The 25,096-nt window shown below is 42.3% G+C and overlaps 1 protein-coding gene across 1 annotated transcript in view; it reads right to left on the minus strand.

Moving 5' to 3' along the window:
- Nucleotides 1–1,180: 1,180 nt before the first annotated feature.
- Nucleotides 1,181–25,096, minus strand: part of LOC308105114 (testican-2) — a gene marked incomplete at its 5' end in the record, with an annotated part of 44,515 nt that continues 20,599 nt past the window's right edge. The window contains 5 exons of the mRNA XM_080455746.1: nucleotides 1,181–2,040; nucleotides 2,647–2,784; nucleotides 7,416–7,478; nucleotides 23,270–23,488; nucleotides 24,154–24,276. Of these exons, the coding sequence (XP_080311872.1) occupies nucleotides 1,895–2,040; nucleotides 2,647–2,784; nucleotides 7,416–7,478; nucleotides 23,270–23,488; nucleotides 24,154–24,276 (689 nt within the window). The 3' untranslated portion in view covers nucleotides 1,181–1,894. The remainder of the gene's footprint in view (nucleotides 2,041–2,646; nucleotides 2,785–7,415; nucleotides 7,479–23,269; nucleotides 23,489–24,153; nucleotides 24,277–25,096) is intronic.

Genomic DNA, 25,096 nt, shown 5'->3' on the forward strand with positions numbered 1-25,096 from the left:
AAGTGCAATTTTGAGGTACTTTTACTTTACTGGAGTATTTCCAATTTTCGATAATTTTACTTCTACTCCACTACAACTCAGAGACAAATATAATTTACTTTTATTCCACGACAATTATTTAAAAACGTTCGTTACAAGTTACTGTGTAGATTTAGATTATTATTACAAAACATACATTAACCACTTCAGCCCTGATATACATTTTGGCCATTTGAAAATAGCCGATCTACAAGCTCACAATGCGCCGCGATGCGTAATGAGTACTTTCTACTTTTGGTACTTCGAGTACATTTTGATACCAATACTTTTGTACTTTTTACTCAAGTCAATTTTGAATTCCGGACTTTTACGGAGTATTTCTACACTGCAGTATTGATACTTTTACATGAAAACAAATAATTATTATTTCCCTCAGCCAGTTCTGTGTTATTTTTAACCCCAGGATTTATATTTTCCTTCATATTTCTTCTCGCTCGCCGGACGGACGGACGCGTGCTTGACGTCAATGTCCGTGTTGATGAACCCTTCAACAGCGACTCTGCGACAGATATGCTACTGTACGTCGCATTGCATCTTTGTATCTTTCGTAGCCGCCAGTGAGAACGCAGCATCACCCAATGTGAGAAATCTCTCTCACGTTATAAGTCGTTCCAGCAGGGCAGTGGCTCTACTGTACAATTCAAGCAATTGTTCACAATGGAAAATAAATCTCTATAATGCATAGATGAAGGCTGGACAAACATAGGGCTGCCAACTACCTGAAATTCAAATAGGGGGGACACCCACCCGCGGTACAGTTTTTGTGTAATATATTATATTAACCACTTGAACCCCAGCGTCCATATTCTGGGGGGGGACATTAGCCAAAACAACGCGTTGCGACGCGTTGTGAGCTTGTAGATCGGCTATTTCTGGCAAAGAGATTAGGTGTAGACAGAAAAGTACAGAGACATGTCCAGTTTACTACGTCTAGAGAGGGTTTAAGTGGTTAACGGCATATACAGTATTATAGTATGTGAGCTGTCTGAACCTCGTAAGATGCGTGTCATTGACTGATTCCCCCAAATAGTGTGTCCCTTATCACAGTGGTTCTCAACCTTTTCAGGCCATGACCCCCCCCCCCCCCCCAAATAATCACATTTGAACTGGGGACCCCCCACCCTGACAAGCACTTGAATTAATTGTAGGAGTTGAGGCATTCAACTTAATAATGTGAAAATAGCAGATCGACAATTATTTATTTTGCCTCTTTCTTGTATTATTTGACAGTTTGGCCAAATGTTTGACCAGTTTTTTATAGCATAGTTTGTTGATTACTTCTGATGCAGTAACGGTGTCTTTTTCTTTGCTTTTTTGGGGTCTTTTTTTGGTATTAAAAAGGTTACTTAAATTGTCACTTCACTGTCATCTGGGGGACCCCCGACCCACAGGTTGAGAACCACTGCCTTATCAGTTCAATAAGACCATTCCGTATTTCGAGGGACGGTTGGCAACCCTATCCAGACTGGGACCCCTGGTGGACTGTACACAGTGGTTCAGTGGGTCCTGCTTCACGGGGGGAAATAGCCAAACATAAAGCTCTCTTTGCTCGTTACTCGAGGGGGGGGGGCGGGAAAAAAAACAAGAATGAAGCGATACACATTATCTAAGACAAAACAAACGGGTCACCTCACAGCCGGACCCGCCCAGCAGCACCCTCGGAAACTCACAAGAAGTTCGATAACATAATTCAGCGCCGCCGCTGCTGCTGCGCAAATCTCACAAAAAAATCCACGTTCGCCGTTTTTTTTTAAGGAGAGAGTCGTCGTGGTCCACCCCGTAGCGTTTCAGGGCCGGAGGCTACTTGAACAAAAAGGCTCTCCGGTTTAAGGGGTCGGGTGGGTTCCTCCTCCTCCTACCAGATGTATCCGCCGTCGTCTGCCTCTCCCTCCTCCTCCCCCTCCTCCTCCGCCTCCTCGCCGTTCTCCTCCGTCTCCTTCTCCTCCTCGTCCTCCCATCCCACGCCGCTGCCGAAGTCTCCGGAGTAGCCCAGCACCTCGTCTGAAAACACGGTGTACAAAATGTATGAGTCACTGTTGTTTTAATGACTGCAGCGTTCAAACTCTTTAACCACTTAGACGCTTTGTTATACTTAGTTGACCGGGCTCTGTACTTGGTCTGCTCCTTTTTGTTGATTTGAAAATAATGAAATGCACAAAACAGGGACACCGGGTTGAAACGGTTTAAACTGGCACAATAATTAATAATAATAATATTTATCATTAATATATTGACATTCTTTTCAATTTCCTCTCCCTTCCAGCCTGTGGGTTCTGCTATATTTGCCCTAAGTGTGAACGCTAGTTGTCCCCCCCCCCACAGTCTTACCACAGTCAGTGTGTGAACACTAGTTCAGTGGTTCTCAAACTTTTTCGTGCCAAGGACCCCAAAATTGATATGTATGTGGCCGCGGACTCCCACATTGTGCCAGGAACCCCCAGAAGCAAATATTTGAAAAACGTTTCCACACAAAAATACCCCTCAGGGGGGGGGGGGGGGGTGGGGGAGGACCCCACTTTGAGAACCAAATTTGAATGCATTTCAAAATTTGAGTGCATTTGAATGCACTGGCTGTCCACACCCCCATAGCCCCACAGACAGTCTTACCACAGTCAGGTTTGCCATTGATTCTGGAGCCCGTCATCTCCGCTCCTTGCTGGTCCACACACCAGCACTCTCCCCGACCCTGGTCACACTGCATCTTCCTGTAGTAGCCGTCTTCATCACAGCTCGGTATGTACATCCCTGCAAAGGATCACACAGCACAGCGTTTGTATTACAATAGAGGCCATTCAGAAGGTGTCAACATTGGCATTACAAGTGTGCGGGCCTTAGATCAGGAAGCAAGCCACGCTTTACCCAAACAAATGCAGTGGCCGGGATTTACATCTGTGCATCTGTTCAGCTTTCTAATGTGTTCCCACTGGAAACAAACCAATCTATGAAATGCTTCAAAACAAATCAATCGATATTGTGTTTTCTTTTTTGGGGGGATTGCTATAGACTCTAGGACATTAACTTTAACCCTAATCTTTAACCCTTTAACTAAAGCTGTAGATCAGCGCTTTTCGATACACGTCACCTAAGTATAAATCGGGCATAACTCCAACCCCCTACCCTTAAACCTTCAAGGTCTAATCCTAACCCTAAAGCTAACCCCAACCTGAATCTTTTCCAAATTGTAAACCTAACTTTAAAGATCTTTTAAAACCATAAAAAAACAGGAAAATGGTCCTCACAATTGTCTAACATACCTGTGGGGACATTTGGCCCTCACAAGTATAGTAATACAAGCACACACACACACGCACACACTTGATTGTTAAATATTTAACACCTTCTGCCTCTGCACACATAGTGCAGCTCTCTCAGTTATGCTGCACTCATCTCCAGCATCAGTTAACTACTTAAACCCCGGTAGTCTAAATAGCAGCGCTATAGGGCTGCGACACGTTTTTGGACGAATGTTCAAGTGGTTAAGTGCAGCATAACTGAGAAAGCGTAGTGAGATTGAATGTGGTAAAGCCACACAACTCAGAGCATTATCGTCAGAGAATACATCGGAGAGGCTTCCAGCAGGGGGCGTCATTTTGGGGTCCACAGCGGATGCCAACTGCCACCCCCCTAGACCAATGGTTCCCATTTCCCAAGCTGGGGGTGAACCTCACGCCATGTATTCATACAGCTTTGTTTATGTTTGTTTTAGGTCTACAGAGAGAGAGTGAGTGTCACCAGTAAATGACGGTGACAGCCCACTGAGCCCAGTGACCGGTGTTGCACTGCTCCAGCCTCCCCCTGGACGCTGTGTTGTCAAACCCTGCTGCCACTTAACGTATGCTGTGGAGTGACGCCCCTGACCCCCAAAAAAACCTCCGTCTCCCCCTCGCCAAGGAAAGGAATCTAGAGAAAGATAAGACAAGATGGCCTCTGGGGATCATGGGAGGACGGATGTCACGGATCTTGGAGCCGCAGACGGCGGAGAAGCGCTGCAGTACATTTATTATGCCCAACGGCATGCCTTTAGTTGGCCTGACATCCCTGCTGAGGCATCATCAGTCCTTAAGACCACTGGTTCTCAAAGTGGGGTCCGGGGGGGGGGGTCCTTGAGGCAGTTCCAGGGGGTCCCCAGCCAGTGTTAATTTTGTTGACTAAGACTAAGATTTTGATATTTAGTCGACTAAGACTAGACTAAGACTAAACAATTTCAGATGACTAAAATAGGACTCAAACTAAATGGTGTGTTATTCAAAAGGCTAAGACTAAATCAGAACTTACCATCAAAATTAACACTGCCCCAGCAACAGTTTTTGATAGTTAGGAACCAAATGATGATTAGATGGAACTAAAATGGACCAATCCACGGAATCATCCATTAACATTATGAAAGCTAAATGCCACAGGGAGGAGGCCGGGGAGGTGGAGGGAGTTTGAACGGTGACAGACTGCACAACGAGCCGAGACCAAGCTGAGCATGTAGAATGAACAGTGAATAGTGGACTGCATAAAAAGACTGCCTGACTGAACTGTGGGAATGAGGGAGTGTGGTGGGTGTTAGCTTGTTGGTGAATGGGAATGAAGGGAGATGAGTGAGGTTGAACGTGGAGAGGCCATCCGACTGACACGTGTGTGTGTGTGTGTGTGTGTGTGTGTGTGTGTGTGTGTGTGTGTGTGTGTGTGTGTGTGTGTGTGTGTGTTAGGCCTGTCCCCGACTAAGGATTTGTTTATTCGAATCTAATTGGCGACTAATTGCCAATAGTCGACTGGCAGTCGACTAATATAAAAAAAAAAAATTAGGACCAGAATACATTTTATTTCAAAGGGCCAAGTCTACACAGTTTGTTTTGTGTCTCCAGCAGAGTTTCTAGTGTCTCTATCTCTCTCTGGAAGAGGTTGCACATGAACTCTGCAGCCGCACTGAGGCGCTCCAACACAAACAATACCAATACAAAGACGAGGAATAAGAAGAATAAAGTGGAAGTTACGTGTGGTTGCAGGTGTAGACTTGGCCAAAAATCAATAAAAAACATTTTTGGCCTTTAAAAAAAAAATAAATAAAAAAAAAATCCGACTAGATTTGACTAAGAGACACGCAGTCGACTCGGACCCCCCGCGACTAACCAGTCGACTAGTCGACTTAGTCGAGGTCAGGCCTAGTGTGTGTGTGTGTGTGTGTGTGTGTGTGTGTGTGTGTGTGTGTGTGTGTGTGTGCGTGTGTGTGTATGTGGGGGTGTGTGTGTGTGTGTGTGTGTGTGTGTGTGTGTGTGTGTGTGTGTGTGTGTGTGTGTGTGTGTGTGTGTGTGTGTGTGTGTGTGTGTGTGTGTATGCATTAACTTGTTAGCGAATGAGAATGGGGGGGGGGGGGGGGTGAGTGAGTCTGAGTGTGTAGCAATTACACGGTAGCCTACCCCTCCTGCCTGCCGTGCCTACACCTGAACTATTGCCGGGTTCGATTTTCACTTTGCTCTCACACTACCTCTGTCCTCTCTCCTTTCACGGAATACTACAGAATGATGGAGCATATGCACAGAGAAAAAAAAAGTATTTCACCCACGGCTTTACACCTGTGTAAAACTGTGATGTGACAAATAAAAACGGATTCTGATTCTGAAATGAAGTAACTCCCAAGAGTGTACAAATGGAACCAAACGGACCCGTAAGGTCCCCCGCTATGGGACGTCGTAGCCTAATCCATAGCAAACTGGAGGTCCTTGAGATTATTAAAACGTTTGAGAACCTCTGCCTCGGACAGTCCGAGGGCTCTCGGCTAACCGACCGTGGTGCTATAAAGAAGGCTTGGTCTTTCCTAAAGCCAAGGCTTGCCCCTTTAATCCCCAGCCCCCTGATAAGGGATTAATCCCACCCCTGTGCTTGTGTTGGGTTTAATCAGCCCCCCCCCCTCCCCCCTCCAGCCACTGTTCTTCCTCTCTAGGCACCTTGTTAACCCATTCAATCCGGGAACGCATCTCTGTCATTTTAGATTTCTTTTTTTTAAGCAGACATTTGTAACTCAAATCTTTGCTTCTGGGGGTCCCTGGAACAAACACATTTTACAAATGTTCGCTTTAAAAAATATCTATTCCAAGATTTGCACAAATTTTCAAAAATGTTCAAAAATAGCAGATCTACAAGCTCATAGCGCGGCACTTGGTGCCGCGCTATGAGCTTGTATATCTGCTATTTTTGAATAGCCAAAGAAATCTTTAAAAATGACATAAATGATGCTTTCCCGGTCTTAAAGGGTTAAAGGGATACTTCACTTTCGGGCCGGGGACACATTTAAAAAAAATATTAAAAATAAATGAAAAAAGTTATGGAAAATTCATGGCCCCCTCACGCATTAGAGTGTCCTACTAATGCGTGAGGGGGCCATGAATTTTCCATAACTTTTTTCATTTATTTTTAATATTTTTTTTAAATGTGTCCCCGGCCCTAAAGTGAAGTATCCCTTTAACAGGAGTACTCCTCTCTGGCACACGCCACCGAGCAGAAGGCGGAGGCACGCCGCCACCGCTAGGCCGGCGGTCACGTAACCGCTTGACCAATTAAGCAGTATAAACTATTTTTAGTTTAGATACCAACGGTATTCCTATGGAAACACCAAGCTGGTTTTCATGCATGTCAGCAGCGGCGGAACAAGTAAATGGGATGTGTTCAAAATGTTACTTGAGTAAAACAAAAGCATTGGCATCAAAATATACTTACAAGTTCCAAAGGCTATTTTCGTCAAAATGACAAATGATCAAATACAGTAGGGCTTAATTGTATGTACTTATAGTGTATGTTTTGTAACAACAATCTAAATCTAAAAAGTAAATTTAATAACTATAAGGATTTCAAATAATTGTGGTGGAGTAATAAAAGTACGATACCTGCCTCTGAGATGTAACGAAGTATAAAGTACTGAAAAATGGAAACACTCAAGTAGAGTAAAAGTACCTAAAAGTTGTACAGTACCCGAGTAAACACAAGTACGCCTGCATGTCAGGAATACTGTGTGTGCATAAGAAACAACACTGCAATTTAATCCATATCGTTGCTGTCTGGCAGAAACCTTGTATCTCCACATTCCAACTTTTTTACGTTTTTGTCAAATTAAATGGTAAATTAACGTCCTACTTCATCATATAAGAGTGTCGCACTACAATAGTGAAAATAGCAGATGTGCAAGCTCACAACGCATCGCGACGCGTTGTGAGCTTGCACATGGGCTATTTTCACCATTTTAAAATGTTTTTAAAGTAATGATGAAAAAGGAACGTTCTGGACAAGTCTCTCCACCCGACAGCAACAAATTAAATCCATATTATAGGCAACCAAAATCTATTTCACATTTTGTACTTGAATTATTCCGTGGTTGAGAAACACTCGGTACATACCGGGCTTCTTTTTGGCCACCTCCTGGACTTGGATCCTCTCCAGCTCGGCCAGGCAGGGTGGTTCTGCGGGGGACGGAGGGAACAAAAGAAGAACAAAAAGTGATGACAACCTTGAACTGCTCTGCTCACCCCAAACTTTATCTCAATCAATGCTCTTCATAATTACAGCGTTTGCCCGTATCGATTTGTGTGGGGATTCTCATATTTCATTCTAGAATCGCAGCCCCATCGATTCTTGTCCAGAGCTTGTCGAACGGTGAGAGAGAGAGAGAGAGAGATTATGGACACAGGGCGGCAGGCCTATTGGCTGAGAGCTATGCGGGTGCAACAGTTAATCGAACCAATCAATTTAATCGATTATAAACAATGACCATAATTTAATAAAATGATCCATCCCTATTTTGGTCATGTCATTATAGGCGAAAATGTCCAAACATTTCAAAAACTTTCAAAAACTGGCCCATCTGATGATGGGTGGGCGGCGTGGGCCACGAACACTTTGAAGATTTTCAAGTGGACCATGATGAGACAACATTGGGAACCACTGGTACAGTATAACCCATCGCAGGCAGTGTTGCCATGTCTGCATATTAAAAGTGACTTTGGGCTCGTCGCTTGTAAATATGGGATATAGTTTGCGGGTTGCGGTTTATTTTTTTGGGCTTGGTTCTAAAGTGTAGTTGCTTAATTTGGGCTTGCTTGGGCATTTTGTTGTTGTTTAAACCAGTGGTTCTCTATCATTTTGATGTCAAGGAACCCTTGTCCGCAGACCCTCATCGGAAAATATTCCAGATTTGTGTTGTTAAAATGTTTAAACATTTTTTTTCAAGATTTCTTCTGAAAATAGCAGATCTACAAGCTCACAACGCATCGCACCGCGACGCGTTGTGAGCTTGTAGATCGGCTATTTTCAAATAGTCGATGTGTGTAGTAGGTTTAAATTGCTCAAGTCGCTTCTTTCGGGCTTGTTTTCATAGACTTGGTTGCCAGGTCTGGTGTATCTGCCTGGCTGCTCAGAGGAGCACATCATCTCTGTCCTAGTGGGAACTCAGAAGACTGAACCGACATGACACTGATTGACAGCTCTCTTTAGACATTTCTGGTCTGGATGAAGTCAGCCATTCACATAGAGGTGACAGGAGCCAGCCAGAGGATGTGTTGTCAGTGAGATACAGTGAACTGCGCTGGAGGAAGTACTCAGATAGTTTTTTAATTAAGTAAAAGTAGTAATACCACAACATGAAAATACTCTGTTACTAGCAAAAGGCCTGTAGGCCTATTCAAAAGTACTGGAGTTTAAAGTATAAAATGTTGGGTTTTTGAAATAATCATAGAAATCTGCAAAGTAACTAGCAACTAAAGTCAAATAACTGTAGTGGAGTAAAAAAGCACTATATTTAATTGACTCTAAGGAGTGGTGAAGTAGAGGTATAAAGTATCGGGAAATGGAAATACTCAGGTAAAGCAAAAGTGCCTTGAAAATGTTGCTTTAACAGTGCTTGAGTAAAATGTACTTAGTTACTATCCAGGCTGTGCTTAATGGAGATGTTAGAATCATTGCATGCACACCCACTCTCTCATCAAAAGCTCTTACTCAGAGACAGAAAGCAGAGTGCTAATATTAAAGATCTTTGCAATGCAAAATCTGAGCTAAGGTAAGACAGTAAAGGTGACTATGAGAGCACGGGGGTGGATCTGAGTGGCACCCCCCCCCCCTTTAATCAACAATTCCTGTTCATATTGTGGCTACTTAAAGCATTGCTTCTCAAAGTGGGGTCCTTGGCGGGATACCAGGGGGTCCCCAGCAAAATTAGTTAATTTAGCATCACTATCATTTTAACCACTTTAACCATTTTATACTTTGGCTATTCAAAAATAGCAGATATGCAAGCTCATAGCGTGCCACTTTGTGCAGCGTTATGAGCTTGTAGATCTGCTATTTAAAAAAAATTCCTGGCACAAAATATTTGTTTGAGCTGGGGGTCCGCAGTAAAATACATATCATTGTGTACCTTGACATGAATAAGTTTGAGAACCACTGACTTAAAGGGTCAGTGATGAATTAGGAAAATTATTTCAATCATGCTCCAAAGTATATAAATACCAGCGCTGAATAATTGTGGAAGGGATCAATGTCATCTGGGCCATGCCTTTGGTGGGTTAAAGGTCTGATCAATGTGATAGCAAGTGTCTTAATAAGATAACGCTTATGAATATACCCTTCAACCAAGGCTAACATTGCCTTTAAAAAGGGAGTTCAGACTCAAGAGCTGAGACAGCGTTTGCGCTCAACACAAACCGAGATGGCTGCCACTATTCAGAAAATCAAGGGCATATATAATCGATTGATGGAACATACCACTTTGGAACTCAAACAGGCGATTGGGAAACTGAAGCCAAGGACCAGAATGGCAACCTAGAGAAAGCTGCCGTCAGAAACTGAGGATGCAGAAAATGGCGAATGTGCCGAGTTCTGGGAGATTATTAACTAACGACATGACATGGTGCTTAGACCAGCGCTCACGCATCCCTGGTGCCTAAACCCAACCCGCCGACCGACCCAGACCCATGATAGCGTGGCTACAGTACTACTGGTGCGTAGGTACCCTCAGTAATCCTGGTCTCTATACTGCTTCCCCCTGGTCAGCTGGGGGCCTGATGGAGGGGAAAGGAACTAGTTGGAATAACGTTGTAGCGGACATGGGGTAATAATTATGGGAAACAATAATGATAATTATGAAAATATTGAAAATATTTTCTGAAAAATCAAAATATCAATTTTCACCAAAAATTAAGGAATTGTGCAAATTAAGGGATTAATTTGCACCTCAACACAACCATGAAAAAGGCTACGCAAGAATCTTTGACACAGTATGATGCATGGGTTCTGGTTAGGGAATAATTGGAAATATTTGCTTTGAAATCACTTGGAAAAAGGACCTTCGTTTATATCAAAATAATGTGTTTATTAAGATAAATCCTAGGATAATAAAACAACCAATGAAATGGGGAAAAGAACAATAGATCAATACTTCATAAGGTGATGAAACCGGTTAAAATCTCAACAATATACAACATAACAGATCTACAATCTGATCAGATCGAATGGCCACATTTTAATATACTAAAGGAGAAGAAGGGATTAACTTCATAAAGAAAAAAGAAAGATCAATGATCAAAAATAGCTAATCTGCCCTCAAAACTACACTCAGTTGCCACCCCACATGTGAAATGCATTATGCTCGCCTGTCCATTGGGGGAGGGGCGAAGATGATTCTTTGGTCTCTGGTGGAGAGACCATGAGGCTGTGGCTAGCAGGTTTAGCTAGTGTCCAGGCAGTTGTCATCTAGGAGCATCTGGCTTTGGCTGGAGAGCGTCCTCAGTCTCCACTCAACTCGGATTGAGGAGACAGGATGTGTGGCTTTTGGCCCACGTGTTAGAAGGAGCGGAGCAGCTTTTCAGCAGGAGCAGGAGCAGGAGCAGGCATCTGGCTTTGGCTGGACGTAGGCCCGTGGTTCTTCTCGTGGGGTGGACCTGAGGCGTTGGCTAGCATGGATAGCTAGTGTCTGTGCAGTAGTGTAGAACAGGGTGTCACCCGTGTGGAGAGGGGGAAGGGACTTCTCGTCGACCTTCTGTTGTTGCGTTGTCAGGAGAGAGGCGTGGGGGGATTTGGCACCCCGGAGAGAGCAGAAAGAAGGGACTCAGGGATGAGTCGACCCCCTGGTCATCGAGAGCACGGTGGAAGAGAGAGAGAGAGAGAACTGGGTGACCAGTCCTCTTTATAGTTGGAAGGAGGGGTCTTCCTCCTTCTTGGCCCATTGGGGGCGTGTTGAAGGCGGCTGTGTGTGGCAACCTTCCTTACTATTATGAAAAACTAAACTTATCTGCTAAGTACCTTGGGGATTTCCTATTAATCCATTGGACTGGATATTTGGAATCACAATGAAGTAAGAATTGTCTAGGTATTAAACATGACCGCATTATATCAACTAGGGAGCCGGTAAGCATTGAAGCCTAGTTAACAAGAGAAGCATCACATTTAAAAACACAAAAGTTCATATTATTATTGTAGTCCTAGTACAGGACAATAAATATATATTTTAAAGTCACAAAACATCACACGTAAACAGTTTATTCTCATTGCTTTGTTGCTCACTGTCTTGGCTATAGGCAGTTAGTGTGTCACACTGTGGCAGAAGAGCAAGACATTCTTTTCATGTCATAAAAGTTTAAGGTTTCCCTTATCTAGCAAGACAGAGAGAGAGAGAGAGAGCCTGTGTGTGTCTTCTGGCTGAAGGCATGCCATTGAGTAATAAAGGCTTCCCCCTTTATCTCAAAGCAGGATCCTTTAGAGATTGTTGTCCAAAGGGGGAGGGGGGGGTCTTTGCGATGAGCCAACCCGTCCACTTGGTTATGAACTGGAAACCATATTTAATTTGACTTCTATGTTCATACTTGGTCCGCCATCATCTCTACAGACCTCCCCTAGTTATCAATGTCAGACGAAACGGAACGTTGACGTCACGACCTTTGATAACACAAAAGAAAATGTGAGAGGACAACAGGAACATAGAAATCATAGCATCTGCATTCACATGTCAATGGCAACTCTTTCCTTAAGCTGATCTAGTGACACTGGATCCGACTGTTTGAAAGAAAATTACCTATTAGGCATTGGCAGTCACTGTCTGACTACTATTTTCTGAGAGGGCTTTTAGGATAATCACAAACACCTAAGAAAACATTATAAATCGGAGAACAAAAAGGGAAAAACTCCTAAACATTCACACAACGATTATATGTAGTTTTGTCTTCACAGGTAGGCTTTGGGTTACCTATAGTGAAATGGGCCTAGGTGTACTGCTCACGATGGTGTGAGTCGAAATGTTGCGGTACAGGTACAGGTTAAAGTTTGTATGGTTTTTAGCTAAGGTTAAGAAGTTGCTGCAGATTTGAGAACCTATATAACAAGGGTCTTGCTCCTCCCCTTAGTCACATCCTGTGTGCAGAGACAAGAATTTCTATATAGCTGAATTGACTGAACAACACTACAAGTCTTAGTTGGTCCAGTTCCTGTTAACTGGGTTCTTGTAGCAACCATCATACATCACTATCAGTGTAATACACTTTTGGTAGGATAAAGAGGGGAAATCACACTAAATGTGGGTGGAGTTACAGTGTACTTTGTTAGTAGCATGCTTTTAATCCACCTAGGGTTAGTAAAATATTCAAGCACACAAACCAGACAGTGTTCATTATCATAGAATGACTGAGGAGGTTAGTTAGGTGAGACACAAAATGAACTTGTTAAGCGTCTTGGGGAGAGGCCATGTTATTTTGAGTAACCTGATCTACCTTTTATGAACACATTTGACTGTTGACTCTTTACTATTTTACCAGTTTGATGGGGTGCATTTATACATTTGTTTGTATGTCAATGCAGTTTTGCTGCATGTCTATAAACATTGCAACCTGTTAACGCCAATGGAATGGAATCAAGCAGTTAACTTGACAAAAAGTTTTAAATTTTGAAAACAACAGACATATATATATACCGGACCCCCCTGATGTTACAGATGAAACACGAACTGTTGTGAAGTGGTGTCATCTGAAACATACATTGAGAATAGTCACCGTGGTTTTGGTTTTTATCAAGGTGAGCTAAACGCGATTAGGACTTCTCCAATTCTTGTTGTCACGGACTGGGCTTGAATTTTGTGTGGCAGCGTGTGCGCGTGCCTTTCTTTGCCGTCGTGATTGTTTGGGGATCTCAGCTGGGAGCTGTTTTACACACTCAACAGGGTTCTCATGTTTTGTCCCAGAGTTATCACGTGAGGGAGGGCGACCGCGGTCGTTTGAGGAGGACCGAGCACATCTCCAGGAGGGAGCTTGGTGGTCGTCCCCCCTGTATAAAACATGGTCGTCCTGTCTCTTGGGCTGCCAACTATCGATTTGGGCGTCAACAATTTTATGCGATGCCCTTTGAGGTTCATTGCATTCTCTATCAAAAGCTTGCCGTGCCAGATTGCGTAAATCAGCTGCACGCTTTTTAGAATTGATTCCAATAGGAATGTGCCTTTTAATGGAAGGGTGTAAATTATTCAAGAACAAATCCTTGAAATTCACATTTTCCTCCATATCCGGGACATTTTTGTTACCAAAAAATGCAATCCTCAAACGGTTATAAAAGAGATTAACTTTTTCACCTTCGTGTTGACAGACGGACACGGCGGACAAGAGACCTCCTAAAGCTCGGTGGTCAGCAAATTCTTCAATTATCGCTTGACACAGAACGGGCCAATTTGCTCGGACCTCGTCTGTCTGTCGCCTGATAAAGCCAGTTACCTCGCGGTTTGCGGTTTGATAAATCAATTTAACCTTGGTATCTGTGTCACTTACACCACATTCTGCTAAGTGATAATCTATATCATCTAAGTAAATGTGTGTGTCTTTAGATTCACCGGGCTTTGGGTCGAAATTTGGGATGAATTTCGCAACTTTGGCTAAGTCGGTATTACTCAGCAGATGTGCCGGCTCGCACCCCCCCGTGGTTTGAGGTAGGGGTACTGGTGCATTCAATGCTGCATAACCCCAGGCATATGGCTCGAGGGCAGGTTGCCCGACCGCCGGAGGTATGTTCTGAAAAGATTGGAAAGACGGTAACATGGCGGGCAAGCCATTTGAGGCGTGTCCTTGGACATAGTGTTCAGCTCGAATGGGTGGTCTATCTACCAGAGGCTGCTGCTTTGTCACAGGGTAATGATCATAGTGAGGCTGACCAGAGAGTGCTTGTGATTGGCCTTGGAGGTCATGGAACCTTTTAGCAAAGTCATTCTCACTGATCCAATCACCCTTCTCGAGGAGCTCAGTTCTATTCTGCAATTGAGTGACACTGTCTTGTGCTATTTGTAACTTGACACTGTTTTGCATGAAGTTTTCTGCGATGAGCAGTTGTAGTTCAATGACAGTGTCTTGCAGTTGACCAATTTGCTGTTTGGCTAAGGTTATCTCACCATTTTGTTGCGTTTTCGCTTGCTCCAATCCTATGTTAAGGTTCTGTAGCATGGTGATGTAGCCTGTTGCCGCATTCAGCATAGCTGTGTGCTGTTGTGTGGCCTGTAAGGCTGCATCCAACATTGCAGTTTGCTGTTTTATTTGGTGTTGTGCCACTTCTAACTGAGTATTTTGCTGGCCTAAATCGGATCTCAGCATTGTGTTGGTTTGTAGAGCACGCCCCGTCTGTTCTATGTCTGTTTGACCTTTAGCTGTTTTAAAAGGTGTAACCAGGTGACATGCTCCAGTCTGACTCATATCTCTATCAAAGTCAAATTGAACAGTGTCTTGCAGTTTAGGGTCAAGGCTGTCTGTTAGAAACTCCAAAGCACGTTTTGTTGTGTATACAATTGAGTGTAACACGTGACGTAGCCCTTTTAAAGGATCTACGTATATTAAAACTAACCCCAATATCACTGTAAACAATGTTATTAACTGCCCGATTATATCGGTGTAGCTGGGTGGAGTGGAGGGCTCAGACATCTTGTTGCGTTACTCGCTCTTTCTATGACTAATCAGTCGGACTCGACAGGGAAGTCTCACTTATGGGAAGTAAACTCCAAAAATTAATCCAAAAAAAAAACTTCAATAAAATAAAAAATAAAAAAAATTTTTTTTTTTTTTATTTTTTATTATTCAAATAATTTTATCCATTTATAAAAACCTCAGAATAAACGTGAACAATCTGCAAACGATCTTTGGAAAGCGAGACATTGAAAAATTAACGCAATTATAACCGAAAATCGTTTGCAATCGCCAGATTTACTGTGTTGTTTCACAAAAGGGGAAACAATTTGTACAATACTACAGGTTAGTCTTAGAATAGAGTTAGAACGAGAAACTATACCCAAACTCAAAGTGTATTAACCTTTAAATAACATCGGCCCTTTACCATAGAAGTGTTTACACTGCCAAAGTATGGACAATTAGTTACTACAAGCCAGTCACTAGTATGAACAAAACAAAGGTGGTCTACTGTTTGTCTCTGCCTGTGGTTTTATGACATGCAAGACAAGGACCAGGCTTCCTCGCCCCCCCCCCTTCTGTTCCTGTTTAAGGGGTGTTCAAAAGGGGATGGGCTAGGTATGTGTGTACCGCTATGTGTCACTAAGTTACAACTGGCGCACAAGTCTGCTTGTATCCAGTTAAAAAAATAAGTGTGACAGTCTCACTTCTACCTACCAACTTTAGCAGTTTAATTATTGGTAGTTATTGGTTACACTAAGGATTAGTGATTTTGTTTTTACTCTACAGGAAGTGAAGAATGCTGTATTTCAAACTTCCTCACAATGGAGAGGGGCATCCAGTAATTACAATATCAAACTAAATTCAATGCAGATATATTAATCAATGTATCAAATGTAGGATATTTTGACATTACTATTCTAGTAACGGATTTGTTCACGCCACTAGTGTATACACACGGAGGGAGACTCCATGGACTTAAATTTAGCTCTTTGTCAGATCGCTATTCCAACAGGCTTGATGATTCCGCAAGACCCCTAACTCACGAGCTTCAGATTATTCTGCAAGTTGGCCACTAGATGACGCCAGCATGAGTTCTCTAAATATCTGTGGGGGTGGAGAGAAGGGGCACGGTTAAAGTGCCCTTTGTTCTCTTATCACCACAGGAATTTAGATGTTCAGGAGGGAGACCTATTTTAAACAAAAGATTTTCTCTGGCAATTTTTCCAAGATTTCCAAATGTTCCAATTATTCTCTAACCAGACATCAGGGACTGTGCCTCACACGGGGCACCACTTTATGTAGCGGACATGGGGTAATAATTATGGGAAACAATAATGATAATTATGAAAATATTGAAAATATTTTCTGAAAAATCAAAATATCAATTTTCACCAAAAATTAAGGAATTGTGCAAATTAAGGGATTAATTTGCACCTCAACACAACCATGAAAAAGGCTACGCAAGAATCTTTGACACAGTATGATGCATGGGTTCTGGTTAGGGAATAATTGGAAATATTTGCTTTGAAATCACTTGGAAAAAGGACCTTCGTTTATATCAAAATAATGTGTTTATTAAGATAAATCCTAGGATAATAAAACAACCAATGAAATGGGGAAAAGAACAATAGATCAATACTTCATAAGGTGATGAAACCGGTTAAAATCTCAACAATATACAACATAACAGATCTACAATCTGATCAGATCGAATGGCCACATTTTAATATACTAAAGGAGAAGAAGGGATTAACTTCATAAAGAAAAAAGAAAGATCAATGATCAAAAATAGCTAATCTGCCCTCAAAACTACACTCAGTTGCCACCCCACATGTGAAATGCATTATGCTCGCCTGTCCATTGGGGGAGGGGCGAAGATGATTCTTTGGTCTCTGGTGGAGAGACCATGAGGCTGTGGCTAGCAGGTTTAGCTAGTGTCCAGGCAGTTGTCATCTAGGAGCATCTGGCTTTGGCTGGAGAGCGTCCTCAGTCTCCACTCAACTCGGATTGAGGAGACAGGATGTGTGGCTTTTGGCCCACGTGTTAGAAGGAGCGGAGCAGCTTTTCAGCAGGAGCAGGAGCAGGAGCAGGCATCTGGCTTTGGCTGGACGTAGGCCCGTGGTTCTTCTCGTGGGGTGGACCTGAGGCGTTGGCTAGCATGGATAGCTAGTGTCTGTGCAGTAGTGTAGAACAGGGTGTCACCCGTGTGGAGAGGGGGAAGGGACTTCTCGTCGACCTTCTGTTGTTGCGTTGTCAGGAGAGAGGCGTGGGGGGATTTGGCACCCCGGAGAGAGCAGAAAGAAGGGACTCAGGGATGAGTCGACCCCCTGGTCATCGAGAGCACGGTGGAAGAGAGAGAGAGAGAGAACTGGGTGACCAGTCCTCTTTATAGTTGGAGGGGTCTTCCTCCTTCTTGGCCCATTGGGGGCGTGTTGAAGGCGGCTGTGTGTGGCAACCTTCCTTACTATTATGAAAAACTAAACTTATCTGCTAAGTACCTTGGGGATTTCCTATTAATCCATTGGACTGGATATTTGGAATCACAATGAAGTAAGAATTGTCTAGGTATTAAACATGACCGCATTATATCAACTAGGGAGCCGGTAAGCATTGAAGCCTAGTTAACAAGAGAAGCATCACATTTAAAAACACAAAAGTTCATATTATTATTGTAGTCCTAGTACAGGACAATAAATATATATTTTAAAGTCACAAAACATCACACGTAAACAGTTTATTCTCATTGCTTTGTTGCTCACTGTCTTGGCTATAGGCAGTTAGTGTGTCACACTGTGGCAGAAGAGCAAGACATTCTTTTCATGTCATAAAAGTTTAAGGTTTCCCTTATCTAGCAAGACAGAGAGAGAGAGAGAGAGCCTGTGTGTGTCTTCTGGCTGAAGGCATGCCATTGAGTAATAAAGGCTTCCCCCTTTATCTCAAAGCAGGATCCTTTAGAGATTGTTGTCCAAAGGGGGAGGGGGGGGTCTTTGCGATGAGCCAACCCGTCCACTTGGTTATGAACTGGAAACCATATTTAATTTGACTTCTATGTTCATACTTGGTCCGCCATCATCTCTACAACGTGTTCCTTCCACGTGCTACGTCCAACCGGGGAAACTCCCCCCTGTCAGGTGATAAGAAGGCTTGTTAGCTCTCATGCATTGAAGGAGGCATGAACTCGGCTCTGGGCTCTCCCTAGGCTGGCAGAGGTAGTGTAGCGCCCAGGAATACTTAAACAATTCCACCGGGTGAAAAAATGTGGTTGCAAAATCATGGTATAAAAATGTAAGTAAGAAAAAAACTGGTGATCTTACAAATATCCAGAAATAAGGGGGAGCTCACATTTTAGAAGGGCAATGGTTGAGTGCAGAGCTCAGCAGCTGCAGGGCAACCTTGACACCGGTCAAGGCTGAGCTTAGACAGGCATGCATCAAAATGGAATGCACCATATAGCTGAGCTGCATCTCACCTCCAACGGCTCTTCATACTCCTTCAAGGTTATCCACAGATGTGGAGATGAAGATTTCCTCGCCAAATGCATTCAAAGACTAATCCTTACTATACAGATACAATATGCATACAGCCCTGCATTTGCTTGGTGGGATGGGGACGAGGATCCGCCGCTTTTGATATGATCAAAAGCATTTTTAAAAAAAAAACATCTTCGGTGGGGATATGTTTTATCCCTGCTTCTGGTCAGATTGAATTAAGTACATGCATTTCCTTTTTTGTACATGTAGACTGATATGTTTGATATTTATGTTGATAATACCACAATTAAAAAATGTAATACAAATGTTTATGTTGACCACATTAATCCTGGCATTCCCATTTTGGGCAGATTTGTGAAAAGCCCTATATACGAGAAGTACTGTATATAGGGCTTAAGTGATTGTTGCTTTTTTACAAATCGAACCCTGTTAATATGTACAGTATATACTATAGGTAATGATATGTCTGATCATCCCTGGCTTTTCCTCCCGATTTGATTACATTCTTCTCCCATGTGCATCATTCCTATTCTCACATTGATTGTTATCTAATCGATAAGCCAGTAGCTGACCTCGGTTAGAGATTGCAGCAGGCATTGTATTATCTGACCATGATGGGTATTTCAGAAATCCTCCCCAACGAATACTACTTAGCGCCATGGGCGTTTAAGCAATGTCTTGCTGGCTGATGAGGCATTTAAGACCTGAGGGCAATTCTACAAATGCCTTCTAAATCAGTAGTTCTCACACTTTCGAGATTTTTCAAAAATGTAAAAAAATATATCAGATGTACAAGCTTGCAGCGCGGCACGGAGTGACGCGCTGTGAGCTTGTATATCTGCTATTTTTGAATAGCCAACGCAGAAATCTAAAATGACACGGGCGCTTTCCCGGTTTTAAAGGGTGAGCCGTATCAATACACAAACTCCAGCAAGGCTGAAGGTGCAACATAATAATCGATAATTGCGATTATGTATTCATTGTGACAGGCCTACTGTACATACAAAACAGCTAGAGTCTCTCTCTAGCCTGCATGAATATTCAGATAAGGCAGGCAAGGTTCTCACCCAACAGATTATTAGACAGTTCAAAACCTCTTCTCTGATCACAATTAAAAGATTTCTGACGATGAGTGATTCATAATGAGTTAAAAATATATACATTTTAGTCGTCTCTTTACACTTCAGAGGTGATCCGTGGTCTTTCTAAACTTGTTTTCTCAGAGCATAAATTCACCTCAAGTAACTGAATCATTCATGGAGCAATAGGAAGGACCTCGGTGTAAAGAGAAAATCAGAGCAGCCCTTTACAAAATGCAAAAGCTCCAGTACCTGATGGATTTACTGTTGAATTTTTTACGAGATTTGGGGACAAGTTGCTGCCAATCTTGCCCTCTGTTTCTGAGGAATCCTTTGTTGAAGGCCACCAACTTTCTATGACGTTTCTATTTCTGTTCTACTTAAAAGGGAAAAGCATCCCCTTAGTTGTGGGTCAATGGTTGGCTAATAAGGTCTTCGCTCATCGCCTACAGCAGGGGTATTCAACGTTTTTCAGGCCAAGGACCTCTTAGCTGAGAGAGAGATGAAGCAGGGACCCCCACTGCTTATTGTATAAAATTGTGTTGCAGATTAAACCTTTTCTTATAGATGGCTTCATAGACTTGTTTGACAGCACTATCGTCAGCGTTGTGTCAATTAATGTTTTGTTTGTTTCTTTGTTTACATGTTATCTTTTCTATTAATATTCGCTACACTGGCTTCCCGTCTCCTTTAGGATAGAGTTCAAGGTCTCCCTCCTTACCTATCAGTGCATCCACAGCAATGCCCCCTCCTCTCTAAAGGAGGCTGTGGAATGCTGGAATCTGAGAGCACCACAGTCCGTTGACGCTTTTAAAAGGGGACTAAAAACCTTTCTTTTTAACAAGACATTTGCCTAGCTAGCTGGACATATTCATGCCTTATGTGTGTTTGTTTTTAAACTTTTAAAACTTTTTCTTAGCCGTGTATAGTTGACCATTGATCTGAATTTTATTAATTTCATTGTTTTTATTAGTATTATTGTTAATTATTTTTTAATAATGTTTTTCTTGAAATGTAGCACCGATTTGGTTCAAATATAAAGTGTGTTACAAATAAAATGTATTATTATTATTATTATTATTATTATTATTAAATGTATCATTTTAAACCCTCAATATTTAGTCAACTTGACCGTTGGCTCTGTACTTGGTCTGCTCTTTTTCCCTCTACGCCAACTCTCAGAAAATAGACGATCTACGAGCTTGTAGATCTGCTATTTTTCGGCCTATGTTCCCCATCACAAAAAGATTTGGCGGACCCCCTGTAGTTAGTCTGACTCTGAGGACCCCCTAGGGGTCCCGGACCCCCTGTTGAAGACCCCGGGCCTAGAGTCTACCCTACCTTCTATTATTTCTCCATACCATTTTTTGGTTCTTTTTAACCCTGCCTTTTAAACTTCAAAAATATATACATTCACCGGCTTTCAAAACATTAGACATCCATCAGATCCCAGTCAACCACAACCCGAGGCAATTATTTCTCTTCTGAAAAAGTGCTTGAAAAGCGTTACCTATTTCAGAGTCTGGAGAGATTCGGTTTTGGCCCGAACTTTCTATCATGGGTAAAATTGCTATATACACGTCCCCAATGTCTTCAGTTCAGTGCACACTAATAATATTAATCCACAGTATTTCCTGCAGGGGCACGAAGTAGGGATGCCCAATCTCGCCCCTTCTATTTGAGAGATGCTGATATGCTGACGATGATGCCTGCCTCGGTCAACCTCTCTCCCAATGTTGCTGCATTCGGTAATGCCCAGTGGTGTAAAGTAACATTAAAGTACATTTACTCAAGTACTGTACTTCAGTAAAATTTTGAGGTACTTTTACTTTACTAAAGTATTTCCAATTTTCAATACTTTAATTTGCTTCTACTCCACTACATCTCAGAGACAAATATTGAGCTTTTACTCCACTACAATTATTTGAAAACTTTAGTTACTAGTTACTTTGTAGATTTTGATACATTTTTACAAAACATACATCAGCCACTTCATCCCTAGATACATTTTGGCCATTTAAAAAATAGCCGATCTACAAGATTTTTAGACATTTCAAACATTTGAAAACTTGTGAAATGGGACATACTGCATAATGAGTAATTTTACATTTAAACAAATAAACCCTAGCGTCCCTATTCTGGGCATGTCATGATCGTTGAACATTAAATGTTCAGCAAGCTCAGAAAATGTTACTACAAGATCTGCAAGATCACAACGCGTCGCACGCTTGTAGATCAGCTATTTTCGCTGAAACGATTTGGTGTAGAGGGGGGGAAAAAAGGAGGGGACCAACTAGTATAGACCCCTGGGGGACCCCGGTCAACGAAGTATGTGGGGTATAATATGGTTAACTCATTCACTGCCAGAGTGTTTCAGAACAGTCTGCAGTCAGTGCCAGCGTTTTGACCTTATTTTGAGTCTTTTTGACGTTCCACAGAATATTTCGCTCCAGGACGATCGACACACAGAGTGTCGCAAAAGACGTGTCTCTGCTTCCATAGGGAGAAAAAAGCATGCCACCACGACCCTCCGTTCTTTAGTTATTGGCTGTTGAATATAGCTTGTTCTCGCCAAATACGCAGACAAAAACAAGAAAGCCGCGAAAATTATATTTTTCTAAATCCTTTAACATTGTAGTGGACGGGGTGATTTTTTTTTTAGATTAAGTCGGATCCTTCTCTCAAAGTCATAGGATCCCTCATAGGATGGCGAAGAGTGAAAAATGTATGTGTTACAGGTCATTGGCACTGAATGAGTTAAGGATCTGTACATGGCATATGTTTTCTATCAGAGAGAGCACATCTTATTTATATTTATAGGCACGGGATTGGGCCCATAGCCATGCAGAATAATTCTATTCCCAACAGCTCCATTTCTCAAAGGCATATAGTGCCTGTTATGAATATGAAACTTTCATCTATGCAGACAGCGTCTCTTGATGCTTTGAGAGAGGCGGGGCATCTGGCCTGGCTGATCTGAATGTACAATTTATAGATGTTGAGCGGTCGACTATGTTCTCATAAATACACACATACATCAATATGTGCCAGGCATGATGTGTTCGAGGTAGACAGGCCTCCTCTGTCTGACGTCTGAATCTCAAAGATGTATCCATCGATTGATGATTCTTGTCATATCATCTAGTATCATCTAGATGTGCTGTACATTTTCTCCTGCGACAGAATATAAGCCCTTACGTAAATCACTTTTTCATGTCAAGGAACCCCTACAACTACTACTACTACTACTACTACTATTCCTATTACAAATATGCCATTAGCATCACAAAGAAGCAGGAACAGTGTATAGCTGCTCTGCAGCTGAAAGCAACTGTCACACATAACAGTTCCTTGTCTTTTTTTCTTCTTTTTTTTACCCATTAAGACCTGAGGCCGAGTCTACAAATGCCTTCTAAATCAGTAGTTCTCAAACTTTTTTGTGCCAAGGACCCCCAAATTGATATAAATTTGGCCGCGGATCTGAAAATGCTTTGAGCCAGCGACACCCAGAAGAGAAGATTTGTGTTAAAAGAAATTCAACACTATTCCAAAATAGCAGATGTACAAGCTCGAAGTGACGAGCTGCGAGCTTGTACATCTGCTATTTTTGAGAAAACACCGTCCTAAGTAACTGTTCTAAATCCCAAGAGTTTTCTGAAAAACGTATGTTTTGCCGGATTCTAATGGGTTAATAACAAACAAGCAGCATTGATCCGAGTTCTCCCCCCCCCCCCTCCTAAAAGATCCCCTTCTTTCCACTCACTTTCCCTCCAGAAGCAGAAGCACCACTCGGCCGTGGAGACCTTGCCGTCCTTGTAGCTGTCACAGGAGTTGAAGAAGGGCCGGATGCAGACCTCGTATTTGTCCAGGTTAATCGCTGCGAGCTCGCCGTGATCCAGATAGAGGTCACCGTTGGTGTCCAGCTTGGAGAACATCCAGCCAATGGAATCCTTGCAGCTCGCTACCAGGCTCTTGTCCAGCACTGTAGGACACAAAAAAAGGAAAATTTGCATCGAGCATTGCATTTTCTCAGTTAACTATTTGCTTGGCTTTTTGCATAATGGCAAAAAAACGCTGTGAAGGAAATCTAGACACGTATGAACACATTGTTGAATATGTACATGTGTATATCTATCTATGCATTCCAGAAATCTCTGTAGGTATGAATTACGTATTTACATTTATGTTTTTTTAATGCTTTTAACAAAAAATATATACTGTTTGAAGTTGTGAATCCTTGTCTAAGACAAGGGTGTTTTCTGGCAAGTTTAGATGTAAAAAAAAAAAAGGGAACCAGACCAAAACATTGTATAAATCATATGTAGAAATCCTTTAAAGAGCTGCACCAAAGATGTAGTTATTATACTGCATACTTATAATTATAATCATCATTTTTATAATTAATTAATTTTATAATTTTATAATTTTATTACATCTTTGGTGTTTACAACACACCAAACCGTTTGAAAATCGGATGAAAATTGAGCACGCTATGGTTATTTTAAAGTATATGCACCATAGACATAATGTTATGATTGACTGTTTCAAGATGGCCGCCATGTGGCAACGTCGTACTCCATTGGCCAGCAGCGCGGGTGAGTCATCTAGCCTTTATATATATCTATGACTACTACTACAGGTTCTAACCTGAAGCGGTGGTCCCGCCTCCGGGTTTGCCAGAGTTGTTCTGCTTAGCGTTGCCATGGAGGAGCTGGAACCAGTCTCTGAGGCGGTCGCCCAGGTCCGCCAGGTCCTGTCCGGTGCAGCTCTCTGAGGGGACATCACATCACACCACACCTTAGCACACAGTACTCATCAGAATTCTGTCTCAGCTGCCCCCCAAGGGGGCTCAGTATGGCATCACAGTGTTCCCGCTGACATACAGTAAAGCAGTGGTGGAAAAACTACAATTCTTTACTTAGGTACAAGTACCAATAGTGCAATATAGGAAATACTCTGTTACAAGTAAAAGTCCGGAATTCAAAATTTACTTTAGTAAAAGTACAAAAGTATTGGTATCAAAATGTACCAAAAGTAAAAGTACTAAAATGCTTGAAAATAGCAGATCTACAAGCTCACAACGCGTCGCTAGTAACTAAAGTTTTCAAATAATTGTACAATATTTGCCTCTGAGATGTAGTGGAGTAGAAGTAAAAGTACTGAAAATTGGAAATAGTCCAATTTTTTTTAACTTAAGTACAGTACTTGAGTACATGTACTTAGTTACTTTACACCACTGGAAAAAACCCTTAGCACACAGTACTCATCAGCATTCTGTCTCACCTGCCCCCGAGGGGGCTCAGTATGGCATCACAGTGTTCCCGCTGACACACAGTAAAGATAACACAACTTGAAGTGTGGTGTGAAAGGCCGGGCTCCCTCGCTGCAAAACTACAGCTCACTTTCCCCCACACTGACATCCAGTGGTGTAAAGTAACTAAGTACATTTACTCAAGTACTGTACTTAAGTACAAATGAGAGGAATTTGTACTTTACTTGGGTATTTCCAAATTCCTTTTACTTCTACTCTACTACATCTCAGTGGGAAAATATTGTACTTTTACTCCACTACAATTATTTTAAAACTTTA

This window comes from Gymnoscopelus braueri (genome assembly GCF_963280865.1).
Source record: "Gymnoscopelus braueri genome assembly, chromosome: 17".
NCBI lineage: Eukaryota > Metazoa > Chordata > Actinopteri > Myctophiformes > Myctophidae > Gymnoscopelus > Gymnoscopelus braueri.